We start from the raw sequence: 16,673 nt of genomic DNA on the forward strand, positions 1-16,673 counted from the left end.
AGCGATGTTCCCAGCATTTAACATCGTTCAACCTAGCAAACCAAGTTAAGGGGTGAAGGTCCGTGTTAGGATCTCTATGACCTACATCAATTCCGTCAAGGTTACCTACTCATTCGGTGCCTATTCTCGCTCATGACTGGATCCCAGCCCTGGGTCCGACAGAGCTGGAAACCCAAAAGAACAACAGGAAAACGCTGGACCTCCCCAACCACCCCCTCCCCCCCCCAAAAAAAAAAAGTTAATGTTGCAAACAGGGGTGGCTCAAGCCCAATCCTCTGCCTGAGGCGAGGGATGAATTGGCGCCCCCCTCTGCCCCCACCAGACACACACGCTCTCTCACCACCACCCCAGGCTCGCAATCTCTCTCACACACACACACACATCCTACACACGCTTACTCTCACCGGGGCCTTCATCTTATAGCCACAAGCAGGATTGAGTTCCACTCGCGGCATGCCGGAGTCTTCATCTTCACTGCCAGCGGGACCTTCATCTTCGCCGTGAGCGGGACACGCTCCCTCACAGCCCTGTGCTTCGCAATTGCACAGAATGCCCGCGGGTCCTTTCTTGTTTTGACGGCAGGGTGAGGCAGCCACTAGAGGAGGTTTTTTTTTTTTTGGGGGGGGGGGCAGTGTTTGCCACTTCCAAAGTTTGCCGCCTGAAGCGGCCGCCTCACCCTGCCTCATTATAGAACCTCCCCTGGTTGCAGGCAGCGACTCCCACTCTGACCCAATTTTAAAATGTTATTTCCAAGATGCTGCGGGGTAAACAACTTACCCCACATTTCCCCTGAGCCTCAGATCAAACATGATTCCACCAATATCAGAATTTAAAACACCCGGGAGTGGTGGCTGGTTCATCCAAAATTGTTAATTTACTTCATTTTGCGAACTGGACGCAGGGAGTGTGAAGGAATTTGTGGCACTACATGCAATACAGGCCAGCGCTACTGGGTGCGCACACACAGGGTGGCAGCGGGCTGAGAGGGCAAAGAGCAGCAGTAGCCACAGCAAAAAAATAATAATAATAATAGGTCCTGTCAGCCACACAAACTCAAAGAACTATCGGTGCTTGCAATCACTTTCTTGTCACATCTTTTGTATGAATCAAATCAAAAAGAGGAACAGAATCAATTGAGTTCGCATTTCCTCTTATACATGCACATAATACAGTTGACTCAAATTCTTGTTTGAACTGGTGGCATACGAGGTGCAAATCTGCCAGCAGCCTTGGCTACGTGGCACCAATTATAATCATATGCCAGTCTTTAAATATCACCCCTGTTAGAAGAAGCAATATTTTTAGAACAGCATTTTTTAATCCTTATTTTTTAATGCATTAAAAACACTTAACTTGCATTAGGAGCAAACCACCTACTGAAATATTATGATAATGAGACGCAGGCATGAGGACACCAAAACACTGCAGTGCAGAGTAAGGATTCACAGCCAGCACATTTCTGGTCTTACCTTGGCATTCTTGTATCACATAAGAGAAAGCCATTTTTAAGAATAGACTTCTCCTTGAAACAATTAATGAACCAGCCAGGGACTTGCTCTTCTCCAAAATACTACGGGGTTCTAATGCAGGGACGCTCTAACCGGTCCTACAGGTCCCTCCAGCTAGTGGGGTTTTCAGGACATCCATACTGAACATGCACGAGATTTATCTGCCTGCGCCACCTCCTGTGTATGCAAAATATTCCTCATGCATATTCATTGGAGACATCCTGAAAACCCAACTGGCTAGGGGGGCCCATAGGACTGGTTGGAGCACCCCTGTCCTAATGCAACACAAGATCAATGTTTTTAATACATTCAGAAATGAAGATTTCAAAAAACACTGTTCTAAAAATATTTCTTTTAACATGACAGGCATAGGATTATAAATGTTGCCACTTAGCCAATCTTGCTGGCCGATTTGCACCTCGTACGCTACCAGTGCAAACAAGAATTTGCATTATGTGCATATAAAAGAGGAAATCGGAAGTCAGTTGATCCCGTTCCTCTTTTTGGTTTGATTTGTGTGCTCGTGTGGAAACAGGGACTGGGCTCCTCTTCAGATTTAGTAGTTCACATCTTTTATATGCACAAATAAACAGACACACCAAGTAGTACTGCTTTTCTTCATGCATTGGTTTATTTTTGTGTTTCAAAGTTTATTTGGGGGGGGGGGGGTATAAGTGATTTGACTTGCTTTGTGTCTACACCTCTGAGGACCTGAGTGCTACTGTTCTATCAGGCCGATACAGTAAAAGTCATGGGAGAGAGGGCAAGTGCCCACTCTCTTGTGCGTGCGATTCAGTAAAAAAAAATATTCAAATCAGGGCCTGCAGTAAAAAGAGGCACTAGGGACACTAGCGCATCCCTAGCGCCTCTTTTTTGACAGAAGCGACGGCTGTCAGCGAGTTTGACAGCCGAGGCTCAATTTTGCCGGCGTCGGTTTTCAAACCCACTGACAGCCACGGGTTCGGAAACCGGACGCCGGCAAAATTGAGCATCCGGTTTTCAACCCGCGAGTCGCGGGTCGATTTTAAATTTTTTTTTTAATTATTTTTAACTTTTGAGACCTCCGACTTAATATCGCCATGATATTAAGTCGGAGGGTTACAGAAAAGCAGTTTTTACTGCTTTTCTGTGCACTTTCCCAGTGCCGGCAGAAATTAACGCCTACCTTTGGGTAGGCGCTAATTTCTGAAAGCAAAATGTACGGCTTGGCTGCACATTTTACTTACTGAATCGCGCGGGAATACCTAATAGGGCCATCAACATGCATTTGCATGTTGCGGGCGCTATTAGTTTCGCGGGGGTTAGACGCACATTTTCGATGCGCTATTACCCCTTACTGAATAAGGGGTAAAGCTAGTGCGTCCAAACGCGGGTTAACAGTGCGCTCCGCCAGAACGCACTGTACTGTATCGGCCTGAGTGTTGTTCCCACAGCTTAGGGAGCGGGTTTAAGTTCCTCCTGCATCGGGAGAATGAAGAAACATTATAACTGCTAATTCACAGACGCCCCTTCTTCTCTTCCCTCTGCCACTCACAGTCATTACAAGCAGAGAGAAAGGTTTAACAAACTGTAGCCCTTTCTGCCTTTCCTCCCCCATAACTTGCTTTTTCGCTCTGCTCTCTAACTATTGCAATCTCAGAAGCTTCTCATCACCTGTAGATTCATGTTGCTGAGGCTATTAGCTATTACTCACCCTTGCAAAAAAAAAACAAAAAAGAGCACCCGACGTGCACATTCATACTCCCGAAAATTAAGGCCTGCCCCGGAGCAGGCGATAAATTTAGGGGCTCCTCAGGACTTAACAAAAAAACAGAAAATACTGCACTTCCTCTGACTTAATATTGTGGAAACTAAAAAAAAAAAAATGTCTTCCCTGCGGTCAGCTTAGAAAAACAGACACTCCTAAGGCTGAGCATCCATTTTCCTAACCCGCACAGTCCCTTCTCCCGGGCGCACGGTTTCCCCTAGCGCTTCCTCTTTAATGCAGCGGCTCACCTGCCTACCGCATCGTGGGCCCAGGAAAGGTGGATGGGTGCGCGTTAGCAAAGCAGGCGCTCAATCATGAGCACTCATCTTTCACCCGCCGATGCTGCAACCGGCCTGAACGGAAGAGAAAGGAGAGGAGAAAGTCGGCGGGGGGGCAGAGGGAAGGCTAGGAAGGGTGAGGTGAAAGGGAATGAGAGCCAGAGGGCTGGGAGACCGGATGGGAGTTGGGAAGATGCGGGAAGGCTGTGATAGGCGATGGAGGGCGAAAGGTTAAAAAAAAAAATGCATAAGATGTAAAGTGCTGCGAGGCGGGAGCAAGGCAGAGAAGAAGAGAGATGACAAGTAAGAGAAACAGTGACAGCTGGAGGGAGGAGGAGAGGTGGGAAAGGAGGCTGCATCACAGAAGGAAAAGTAAAGTGGAAAAAAAAGAGGGACCAGAGTCAGGGGGAGAAGCCAGAGGATGAAAGGAGAGGAGCAAGCAAAGGTAAAAAACGTGAGGGGTTCTTTATTTTCAAATTACATATCCGAGTCTATGGCATTGGCAGCTTTACATTATTTTACAATTCTAGCTGCCTTAATCTGCCACGTAGAGTTTCTGGCAAACTGCAAGGGCTGGCAAAATCACCCTCTCCCCCCCCCTCCAGCCCCCACCTAACCGGCACTCACCCAGCGCTTCCCTCCTGCCCTCCACCCCCCCCACCCCCCCAGGCTGCGGCAGCTCCCTACCCCCTCACTGCCAAGCTGCTCAGCCATAGGTCGGGCTTCAGGCGGCAACGTAATCAAACCCTCTGCCGTGCCACACGCCCACCTCCTCCCCCCCCCCCCTCCCGGCCACACCACCGAGGTAAAGGGAAGAGATGGTGGTGGGGAGGGGGGACGGGGACAGGTGGTAGCTCACCGTCCTGAGCTCAGGCACCTCGTATTCTCCCCGCGCGCGCGCCTGAGGAGCCGGCGTGAGCAACGGCGGAGGCCCAGCGGCAGCAGTGGCGGGGGGGGGGGGGGGGGGGGGGCAGGGAGAAGCTGAGCAACGGCCAGCACGGCGCAAGAGGAGGGGAGGCATCGTCGTCGTCATCATCCACTGGGATGCCAAGTTTTGAAGTTGCACAGGGCAGCCAGAAGCCTCGCGCTGGCCCCTGTTTACAACTGCTGTGATCGATTTTGCTTGGTGGTTGGTTGTGTTTTTTTCAGCGTCTTATCTTTGTCACTGTCATGACTGCGCCTGGAAAGAGACAACTTCTCCTCCCGCCGAAGGAAGATCAAAAAACGTTAATACAAATTCTTCTTTTTTTGTATTTTATCCACCAGTAAGATCACAAAAAAAAAAAAAATAGGATTTTAGAGAGCTCCTTGAATACTGTACTGACCTGTTCTATGCTGTCAGTGTGCACTGGACTGAGCAAAGGTGAGGATGAACAGGAAAAGCCCCGACCGGCGCCGTTATCATCAAATGCTGCGGGCGAGGGGGAAGGCCAGGGGAAGTTGTTTGCTTGGCAGCCTTACTGCACACGAACACTATGGATTCTGCCGCAATTCATCTGTCTCCTCACAGAAAAATTCTAAAACCGTCACCAATATATTCTATGTGAGCGTTCTATTTTTTTGGGGTTGGCACGATACAACAGAAAAAAAAAAAAAGGTCTAACTTTCCGTCTATATCCTTCCTCCTCAGAAAGTAGTTCTCCGTTTTCAGCTTACCGATTCCCCCCCCCACCCCTCCACTCTTAAGTAAGTCCATTTTTTTTTCAATATCTTCACCTTCGTTCCATTCCCTCGGCCTACCATGACTTCTAATGTGCCAGGGGAGGGGAATCTGTCATGTGAGATTAGATCCGGCCAGATTAAGCGGAGCCCTAGCTGGTCCATACCTTGCACGGCTAGGCCCTGGAGATCCTAGTTGCCTGGGCTGCCCTCCGTCTCTGGAAGTACACCATGCATGCAGTTTATCTGTCTGTTAATTAGAACATTGTGAAGCAATAAAATAAAAAGCTAGCTATTGACTCTGGCATCACGCTTCAAATAAATATGTATAACATCTGCAGCACCAAAGAACAAAATATGGGGTGAACGGCATGAGACAATATTTTGGGGTTCTGACTTTGAACTTTAACTAGAAACCTATCTTCCGGGGCTCCTCCTTCCCGAGTTGGGGAGGGGGGGGCTCTGACTCTGCACACGCAGGGAGGCTGATTTCAATACGTGATGACCTTGAGATGGACGGGGGAACAGTGTCGTCCCGTCCCCCCCTGTAATGAGCAACGACCGTGGGCGCTCTCCTCTCCGCAGCACGCCTGATGTCAGTGGTCCTTGGCTGAGACCTGTCTATACCACACCGAGACAATCAATTCCGTAAATGATGGTGATAATCAGGGAAATTGCCTAATTTATAAATCTGTGCATACAGCGTTTTAATGGATGCCCGTGCTTTAATGCTGATGCCTTCAAAGCTAAATGAGCCGGTGTCCAAGCTGTCATTGTGCAGGAAAAAAAAAAAAAATGATGAAGACAGTCAAGTCTTGCAGGTAACTAAATCTCATGGATATTCAGATCTGTGGTGCCCGATCACTCACTGCTGCTGACTTCCAGCCGTGTCCTGCAGCACGAAGACTGGCACAGTACGGATATGCCTCTGTTGCTGATTAAAGGGTTTTGAAACCCCTGCAACTCATTTTAGTTAAAAAAAAATATATATATATATCCCAACAACTAAACTACAGTCTCTTAGTTTTAACAAAATGAATATTATAACACTGGTATGGCCCCGGGTTTCCCTTTCCTCTGCACCTCTCCCCTTCTCTTTTACACACAGTTAGGAAGCCTGCGGCTACGCATCTTTCTTTATCAAAATACCGCAGTGCACGGGGAAATGCTTAAACTCTGTGCTCGTGGCTCCCGTCAGGGGCGTGGAGAGTGGTGCAGGGCCAGGAGGGCAAGGGCCATGCCAGACGCCACAGCTAAACCTGCTGCCCTCCGCAAAGAAACTTGCACCGGTATCCTTGGCTGCTCCACCCCGACATTGCTACTCTTGGTTAAACCTTAAGCGATTGATTTCGCCCCATAGTCCGCTGTCAGTGCTTTACTTACTGCTCAATCTCACTAACCTGACATTTATGGTGCACTGATTGGCCTCTGTCAGTGGCGCTGGTTGTAAATTCACTTTGAAAAGCTTTGTGTTAACAGCCTTCAAGCAGGCTCCGAGAAGAGTAGGCAGAGGCAGGCTGACAATTGCTTGACCTCCTGCCCTTATTACAGTGAGTAAATCAGGCTTTGAGCCATTAGGCTGGAGCCTGAGGCCTACACAAAAAGGATTGACATGACTAAAGGTCAACCTCTGTCACGCATGTATAACAATTTGGATAATGGAATTCTGTAACTTATCTGGGGGGGGGGGGGGAGAGAAGAGAGAAAAAAAAAGGTGGCGAACACTTAAAAGGGAAGCAGATGACAGACCAGGTCTCTGACTGGTGTGATAAACACACTGAGTGAGTCATTTAGAGGTCCTAATTGTTTGAACTGAATCCTCAGGCAACACGGGGAAGCCATGAAACATTACCGTTCAGGATGCAAAATAAGAAAGGAAAATGCAAGAAAACCGTACACTTTCTGGCCTTCTCAAGGTTAGCTCGTTATTTGTCTCTAACTTTCTCGTCCGTTATTACTGTAAATGCAAATACGATCGGCAGCTCAGGACACACTATCGTTATCAGGCAGGCGGCATGTTTTCAGTATTCCTGGGACTTTTCCTCCACTCTGCCTCTCTCTCTCTTTCTCTTTTCCTTTCCTTGGGTAAAAAACATGGAACAAGGGCAGAAATTTATAACTGACAAAACTTTGGGTTGGTAAACATACTTTCTCCGGCGCGGAGAAAGGCTTTACATAAGATGCTGAGGCAAGGATCACGCTGACATTTATTCAGCGTTTCATGCTGAGATTAAAGAATCTTTTCTGTGACTCCTTATATTTTTTGTCAACAGATACATGTGAAACTTTATAGGCAGAAAGTGTGCGTTCACAACTTAAATTTCATTTGTCTGGTTTTTGGCTTTTACAACAAGAAACATTAAAAAAAAAAAAAAAAACCAACCCATGGAAAATGAGGCATGGCCTGTCATGGAGTGAAAACGTCCCTCAGTCAAAGAACAAAGACTAAAGGTGTCCGCAAGCCACCAGCACACACAAATCAACCTATGCCAAGATCTGGGATACAGAAGCTGCCCTTGCGATACAAGCCCTAAAATAAGAAATCTGTCAAACAGGAAATCAGGATGCAAGGAAATAAATGCTACTGAGAAAACGCACCAGTGTGAGCAGCGCTGATTCAGTCGCAGACTCTAAAGCCAGAATGCTTCCATGCAATCTCACTTATTACAAAAAAGTCTAAAAAAAAAAGAAAAACATTTCACTTAATCCACTACAAATTTGAAAGACGTCACGCTTCGCTTGGTGAATGCCACTCTCTTTCTTAAATAATGTCAAAGGCAACTTGAGCAAGCTGCTGCAATGCCTATGTTAAGACCGTATCTATAACCCCAGGGTTTATATTTTAAGGTCAAAAAGAGCTTTAATGTGCATGATGACATATTTGAAACAGAGCTAACAAGCAGTCCAGGGTACTGCCCGATGACTTGCTGGGGGAGCATCATTTTACCTCTAGCAGACCGGTGGCCCACAGCCTTCGATCTCCTAGTGCTCTGCGCATTTAGGCTAGGCGAAGACGAGTCCTGTCATCTAAGAGCTTCCGATTGCATGTCTGAAAAATACTGCAGCAAGCGCTTAAGCAAATGAGAACTGTGGCTGAGATTTCCCAAAGTGTATCTGCAGAATCCAGTAATGCACGGCAGCAAAATGCAGATCACATTAACACCAGGATATCCCTTCCCACGCACAAAGGCCAACAAGGGTAGTCCTGGTGTTACACACACTGTCCTGAGGAAATACAGGTTAGCAAGCAGGGTTTTTTCATTCAGTTCTATCAATTGTATTTGCTTATTACTGAAAAATATAATAATGATGTTAGCATTGCTATCAGCTTTGTCCCCCTTCTTATGTATATTCACATCAAGATGTTCTCACTATTAGCAGCAATAAAGGCCACTAAACAAAAAATATATATGATGATCCCTTTCTATTGAATAAACAATACATTCCTTGAACAGCTTTTTTGGGAGCACTGTGAGCAAAAAGCGAGAGCACATCCAAAAGGTTATGGCACAACCAAGTCAGGGACATTTTATTCAACAGTAGACCCTCGGCAGAGCATGGGCTCTGACCTGCGTGGCTACCACAGGCCCGACTATATTTCGGTAGAGGCCGCTCTGTCCAGTGGCATCGAAGGGGAGAGGGGGGGCAGTGTTCTCATGATCAGAAGAGGTCGACACAAGCAAGGCAGCAAAGGAACAGGTCAGAATAGACAACACGGCTAACCTGGAGGCAATTTCCTGGCAGTTTAGGTTCACAGCCAAGTCGATGACTCCTTACCCACCAGGGCACCCTAAACCATAAAAAGCCTGACTTGTCAACCATTGTCGCCACTGGATGCGGACAATCTCTTTTCCAAAAAAAAAAGCAATCTGGCGTTTTATTTGTAGGCGCTGCAAATTCAACAGACAAGCTGCCCTCTTATGGATAAATGGGCATTTGCTGGGTTTTAATAGCCCCCTACACTAGCCAATCGGAGGGAAAAAAAAAAAAAAGATTAAGCCTTCAGAACATTTCTCATTCAGATTACAGACGAAAGAAGGAGAACAGAAGCCACCGCTATAAAGGCAACTGCTAGACCCAATCCTTACTGTGGCACTGGTATTGCCAACATGTTGCATGTGAACTGCCCTACTGTATATATGGCTCTCACAATAAGTTTGGAAAAATATGCCGTCAACTTTTACTGCAGAAGAGATTTTTGTTCGTATTTTTTTTTTATTTTCAGTTTCACAGCTAAAAGAACTTCAGAAGCTGAAAAACTTCAAAATTACCATAACCGGTTCCCTTTTTAAATTCCCAGATTAGTTTCCCATCAAACTCTACGTGTCCTGTGCGTGCACATTCCTCAGGTCTACTCTTATTAAAGTCTGATGTTAAGCAGAAAGGGGAAACCATGCGCAGCTAGATTAATTTATCTCCGGGGAATAAAGACACATTAATATTTGAGATAATGTTTTCATATAGGTTGGACCTTTTCAGTTCTTTATTAGCAAACACATTGTGTGGGGGAGGGGTGCATTATCTCAACTCTCATCAATAATGCCTAATTGCTGAGAACATTTCTGTTTTCTTTGCAGAAATATTTGGGGCAGGCTTGTTCCCATTACTTCAAAATGAAAATTACCAGCATTTGCTTTTATCGTACTTTTTAGCATCATTGGCATACGCACATCAGTTACCAAGGAGAATATTTACTCAATACACCCTGTACTGTTTTTATTTTAAACAAATCAAGGTTTATTGTAGAGAGAAAATGCCGGGTCTGATAGACCTGGGACATGAAATAGCAAAAGTGACTAATTATTTTGGCTTTCCAAAGCACTGATCTCCCTTCCTCCCTCAATCCCTCTCTCCTACAAAGAAAAAAAAATGATGTTGGCCTTTAGCTAAAAAAATAACTTTATAATTTCTCATGAGTACCCAGAGAGGTGTCAAAACAAGTAGTGAGGTAATGGAACGCTGTTTAATAGACTCTGACCTGCTGTGCATCGAAAGCTTAGATCAGGGGAGACAGAGGAAGGGATGGACGAGCAGTACTTCATGCCGAACTACACAAAGCGGCATTGTAATGTTATCCAAAAATAGCCGGGCATGTGCATAACTGAGGCAGGTTTCCTAGTGTTTCCAGTGGGAAAGGACAACTGTCCAATATTTGGCAGTGTATTTATTTAACTTACAAAAAACCCACTTCTCCATTTATTTTTTCAATAAAAACTGCCCAAAGCAGTGTACAAGCTTGAATCATAAAATAAAATCACATCAAACATGCACCAAAGACATGAACAAATAAAACAACAAAATCAACAAACATTACGATCACATAACAAACACTCTCGGGGGTTGCAAATTATCAGTTTAGCCCAGAAGTTACCAGAGCGAGAGTCTCTCATCTCCAATGTCATCAAAAACCTCTTCACGTACAGCCTGGCTTACATGTGCACTTGGAAGGATAAACAGATGGACACACACAGCAATGCTAACAGGCACTTCCATTGATTTAAATGAGATGCTCCTAATGGTAATTTATGAACAATGAACGTTAACCACAAACAAGGATCAGGTAATAGAAAGCTCCACCAAATGTACAGCTGTTCCTGTCCCTAACTATATTTTAGGCACATATTTACAGTTAGAATATGCAGGGGCTGACTATGGGGGGTACTCTGGGGTTTGAGCAGCTGAGAAATATTTTCGTGGGTGCTCAGCTCCCAGAGAGACCATTTAACAAAGCCTCCTTCCTCAGCTTTGATCTGAGGGGTGGGAGCCTGTCTTTACTGCTCTAAACTTTGTCAGACCTACCCCAACATCCATTCTTCCCTTTTTCCCTGCAGGACTGACCCCCCCCCCCCCGTACTCCCAACACTAGGCTCTCCAACACTGCCCGGGGAGAAATCAAAGTAATGAAATGTAGGGTTGTAATTCACCAGGAGCACTTGTTTGAACGGGCCACACATACATTTATTTAAATAAATGTATAGACAGATTATAGACAAAGATGGGAAGGAGAAGTGGAACAGGAACAGAAGAAGAGTGGAAGAGATGGGAGGGGAGAAAAATGCAGTTAGTTCAAATCTTATGTATTATCCATGCTGCCTCCTTCTCTGTTTCCACCTCCCAGAACTCCAGAATGCCCCATGGGTCTTCCAGCTCCCGTGCTGGGGTCATGGGCCCAGGCAGTGGAAGTCTGCTGCTCTTCCTCGTCTTCTTTCCCAGTCCCTAGGAACACAGCGGCATCAGGGGGTGCCCCTCGGGGACACTGACGAACTGTACACTCAGGCTCCCTGCAGCCAGTCCTCTGCCCGCACAGCGGCGTGCGCTTCAGGTTTAGAAAGCTAAGTGTGCATCTTTCAGAAAGGAAGGCAAGGGAACCGCTGGCGCATTCAGCACAGGCTCCGTTAGTGTCCCCCCATGGCCCACTTTTCAGCTTCCAGGCAGGACAGAGAAGATCAGAGAGGGGTAGGGGCAGGCTGCAAAAGAAGGTAAACAGTGAGAGAAGAAGGTGGGAAAATGGAGGCTGGAGAGGGTGAATGGGGAGATGGAGGCTGAGAAAGAGGAAGGTGCCAGCAGTGAAAGCTGGGAGAAGATGAGAAACAAGACATGAGAGATTAAGAGAGAAGGAAAAGGATGGAGGTGAGCGACAGCAAGGCACGAGAGATTATAGGCCTTTATTTATGAACACTATCCTATTTTGTGCCCATAGAAGATGAAACTTTACTGAATAAGGCTCTAAGAGGGTTATCATAGAGGTTGTAGATAAGCATGAATGATTAACAGTGTACACAGGAAATAAAGGTTTTGTTTGGGGTTTAGCATTTTATTTTCTTGTGTGTGTCATTTTCTTTCTTCGTTCCCATTTAACATGTGCCATAATTTTACAGAATGTGAACTTCTTTACAATGTGCATATTGTACTAATAGTGCAAGCTAAAAGGACACAATAACATGAAACACAATTTTGTTTGGTTTTTTTGTGTCACTTCAGATGGGCAATAACACCAAACGATTAACTAATGCCACTGTCTTATCTAAAAATTCCCTCCTGAACAGATCAAAAACAATACATACAAAAACACTGATTCAAAAATTGCAAAATTTCACAAAATCCAAAATACCCAACCAAGCTGCACACAATCTATGTGAAAGGGAAAACCTGAAACAGCCCGCACAGAGATTTCAAGATTCATCAGTGCTTAAATTTCCAGCTTTCACTGCCATCAGGGAAAAAAAAACTTTCAGAGATTTTTTTTATGAGTTTGTAAACTTATAAAGTCTCAAATCTTCTAAGAAAAAAAATCGTGCAGTACTTATCTAGGTAAAGGCTAGATAAGTATTCAAAGAAACAAAACTTGTGGAATACTTATCTAGCCTTTTCTAGATAAGTACTGCACGACGATATTTGTTTCTTTGAAGATTTTTGTTGCTTTCTAGGCCTGTCTGGAGCTCTGCTTGTGAAGCTCGGTGATGATCATCTCTTGACAGGGTCGGAGGGAAGCGAAATCGGGCATTTCGTGGGGCTAAACGGGGCCCACATCCAGACTGGGCAACAGTTTCTGCACACTGGGCTGCCGCCGATTGGGGTTGCAAGAACAGATCAGGCCAGCCTTGGGCACAGACGCCTATTGTCATTCGTTTAAAATCATTTTTTAAAGTAAGTGGTTGTCAATCTAGAATTAGAGTTTTCGGCATTTTCTTCAGATGCACCCTGCAAAGACATTTGTGGGGGGGGGGGGGACGACAAACCTTTTAGCACATCTTGAAGCCCTGGAGGCACGTTGGTGAGCAGCGGGTGCTCTGAGCGGGCACTTACCTCCCAGAGGTGCTGCGTGTTCCTGACGGCTCCGGCCTGCACCTTCTCCGGCGGCAGCACCACGCCCTGGAAGGGGCCGATCCACGTGCCCTGCTGGATCCGTTGGGCGGCGCAGATGCCGTAGGCCAGGCCCGGCACGGTGCTGGTGCAGAGGCAGACCTCCCGCGGCAGGTCCCGCAGCCACTCGGGGATCTCGGGCGGGGGCGCGGCGGCCGCGCTGCTGCTGGTGCCCACCAGGCGGCGCAGCGAGTGCAGGGGCCCATGCATGGGGCACTCGCCGTCGCGGTTGTCGGCGCACATGTCACAGCCTGTGGAGAGAAGGAGAGGGAGGGGTGGAGTCAGAGGCGGGGCGGAGCCACGGAGGGGAGGGGAGGGGCTGGGGGCGGGGCTATGGCGTGCGGCGCTGCCCGAACAGGGAGCTGGGACGGCAGGGGGCGGAGAGAGGGATTGCCCGGAGAGGGGGGTTCGGGGGCCTATTACGGGATTAGAAAAAAAAAGGAAAAAGAAGACAAAAGAAAAAGTGGATAAAAACTCTGCTACGTGTCTCATGTGGCACTAGAAAGGGTGAAGAGGGTGGCAAGCAGGACCAGTTCCGTGTTCCCTGCCCTGGGTTGGGGGATAAGCAATGGGGAAAGACTATCTCTAGGCTATGATAGTACCGAGGAGTAACCGGGATCCAAATATGAAAAGAAGAGTGTGGACAGCTTCAAATTAAATTCCACCTATCTTTTATATATATATTTACCAACAGTGGCCCCATCAAGAGTTAGGAGGGTCAATCAGATGCAGGCGACATTCAACGTGTAACCCCCTAGACACGTTTTCTCGCCCATCCAGGTCAAATTTCCTAAAATAATAATCCCTCTAAAATACACCAAAATTATCATCCAACTCTTTAAGACGTTCGGACTTTAACGTGTGTCTGGCCTGTTAAAATAACTATGCTACGTCCCATCACGTCTTCCCTTCCGGTAAGGCCACGGCACAAAATCAGCAAAATCAGGGCTGGGCCTCCTGTTAGAAGCTGTAGAAATAATGTGATGCGAAATAACCCAAAGCCTGCCTCAACGTTCATTCAGGAATAACTTTGCATTTCTGGACCACCTTTTCCAATTGTACCTCAAAGCCTTTTGGAACATTTTTTTCAAGTACTCTCTGTAAAGAACTCATAGTCTAAGTGGGCAAGTGAGGCGGCGGGAAAGGAAGTGATTTGCCCAAAGACAGGAGGACGGTGAGGGGAGAAGTGAGATGGGGACCCCCCCCCCTCCCCGCTTTCCCTGATTCGAAGCTCCCTTGCTGTAAGCCCTAGGCCACCCTCAGGCTCTGGCTGAGCGCTTTCCCCGATGGCATCCCCCGCTCTTAACTCCACAGCACCCCCGCTTATCAAAACATTTTCCCATGGGCACAGAAGCGGCGGGAACCTTTCAGAAGTATCAGGAGCCACAGTGCTGGAAAGCGCATCAGAGGACGGAAGGAGAGGCGCAGCCCCTTCCCAAGAGTCAAACCCCCCCCCCCCCCCCCCCCCCAATACAAAACGCCAGCCTGCTTGAGTCAATGCTTCCGAGTCCCGCTAACTAACACGGGCAGGCGCCCCCGCGGATACCGAAAGGCTCATCCCCTGGCAGTCTCCCTGTCCCCCCTAACCCTCCTCCCTCCTCCACCGCCAAGCACTGCCGGGCAGAGGTTCCGGGCAGGCGAAGGCGCTCCTCGGGGAGCAGGGAGAAAACGGGGCGGGGCTTATTGCCAGCGGGGCTTCCCAGTCCCCTGCAGGAGGCTCGGATACCGGGCAGAAGGTCCCGGGCCGCTTGCACCCAGCTCTCTGGCCATTCCCACACTGCACGTTTACTCCCCTAGCACCAAGACGCCTTTTTTTCTGGCTGTTGCTGTGAATTTATTATGAAAGGTTAAACTTTTTTTTTTTGTTTCGTTTCCGTGGTAGTCGAAGCAAGGTCATTGGAATAATACTAATACGTTTATTTTTTTCCCCCAAAAAATGTGTCCAAACTACTAATGAATATTTTGTTATGGAAACTGTAAGAAGAAGAGCTCGGAGCCCTCCCAGACTTGCATTGTATTTTATTTGTGATGCACACAACCTTGTACTTCCTCCAAGGAGGGAGTCTCTTTAGCTGCTCTCTCCCGACCAGCTGAGAGTCGGGCTCGCCTCCTGCTCCTCTCTCTCTCCGCTGGGCTGTGCCGGTGGCTGGAGACAAGGGCTGCCGCTGGTCGGCCCCTTACACTGACCGCGAAGATTTGCCAGGGCCATAGCTCTTGCTCTCAGCTCTTGTCTCGATAACTCGGAAGCCTTGGTCCTCCTGGGGGCTCAAACTGCTGCTGTCTGTCCAGGGGAGCTGAACTAAGGTCTCCCCCGACCAAAAGGAGCCGAGGGGCACCGGGGAAAGGCTGGGGAGAAGAGCTGATGATGGTTTTGTCTCACTAATAATAATAATAATAGAAGCCCCGTCGAAATACTTTCGGAAGAGGCCGATTCACATGTAATTTGTTAGGACCCCTAGATGTCTCCCTGGTTTGGAATCCTTTACCAGGCTTGTAAGGTTCTCCTTAAACTAAAGGTAACCTTCCAGCCTCCCGGAGCCTCAGATCTGTAGCTGTAAAATGCAAATCGCCGGTTCCTCCTCTCCTTTCCTCCCAGCACTGCGAGTACGGAAGACTTGGGCCTAGAAACTGGAGGCTCCCTCCCCCTTCTCCCCCCGACCTCAGGCCGAGTCCCGCACCTTCCACGCCGTGGGAAGCAGGGCCCCTCCGAGCCGGGCAGACGGTGGATTTCCAGGCTGCAGAGCGGCCCCGGCTTTGCTATGCCAGGAGCAGCCACATCCTTTCCTTTGAATCTCGGAGCTCTTTCTCTTAGTTGCCTTCCTTGGGAACGAAAGCCCCGTGCAGCCCCCTGCCCTTTCTAGAGTTTCTTCTCTGCCACTTGGCCGTCCCGGGGAGGGACGAAGGCGCACACAGGTCAACTTCCTTCCCTACCGTCCCGAGGATGGGGGGGATCTAGTCCGCAGTTGCTTTTGCCTTTGGGGTAGAAATGAGGTCGTGTAAAGGAAAATAAAATACCCCCAAGTACTCAGGACAGCAGCTTGTCTGTAGTCTCGGCTGCCCCCTGAGATAGGCTGCCAGGTCAGTGTTTGTATTGTATGTATATTGTTTTTATGCTGTCTGTCTGTTTTGATATTTTTAGGAATGTTAAGTCTGTAATCCGCCCTGAACAACAAAGTTGCATGTATGCGAATAATAGGACATTTAAATCAAAAAATGAAAGAAATACTGCAGTATGGCCCTCCTTAGTGATTACTGCCTAACTTCTTCCAAGAAGTACCACACAGCAGCACCGACTCATCACACACACAGACACTCACTAACACACCATGCCCACGTGTATGGAACACCCTAAAACCCCCGTGTCACACACACACACACACACGTATACAGAAAGCCACCAACACCACCAAATGACCCGCACAGCCAGCACAAAAATCCCTGCCACAGCACTTCACGGCGACTGGCACAATGATTTCCTGTACATTATGAAAACGATGAAACGCATCAACGCCGCGTTTCAAGCACCATAAGCTCACAGATATAGAAAACCTTACAAAGACACCCCCCCCCCCCAAAACACACACACACACATTCTCTAACGAAACCAACCCTAAAAAA

The 16,673-nt window shown here is 47.6% G+C and overlaps 1 protein-coding gene across 5 annotated transcripts in view; it reads right to left on the reverse strand.

The window, feature by feature from the left end:
- The window catches only part of PRDM6 (PR/SET domain 6), a 318,762-nt gene that overhangs the window by 294,218 nt on the left and 7,871 nt on the right, over nt 1-16,673 (reverse strand). For all 5 annotated transcript variants that reach the window (XM_029619843.1, XM_029619808.1, XM_029619817.1 and 2 more), the window contains exon 3: nt 12,999-13,306. In XM_029619843.1, the coding sequence (XP_029475703.1) occupies nt 12,999-13,306 (308 nt within the window). The remainder of the gene's footprint in view (nt 1-12,998; nt 13,307-16,673) is intronic.

The sequence above is a fragment of the Rhinatrema bivittatum genome, chromosome 1, assembly GCF_901001135.1.
Source record: "Rhinatrema bivittatum chromosome 1, aRhiBiv1.1, whole genome shotgun sequence".
Lineage (NCBI taxonomy): Eukaryota > Metazoa > Chordata > Amphibia > Gymnophiona > Rhinatrematidae > Rhinatrema > Rhinatrema bivittatum.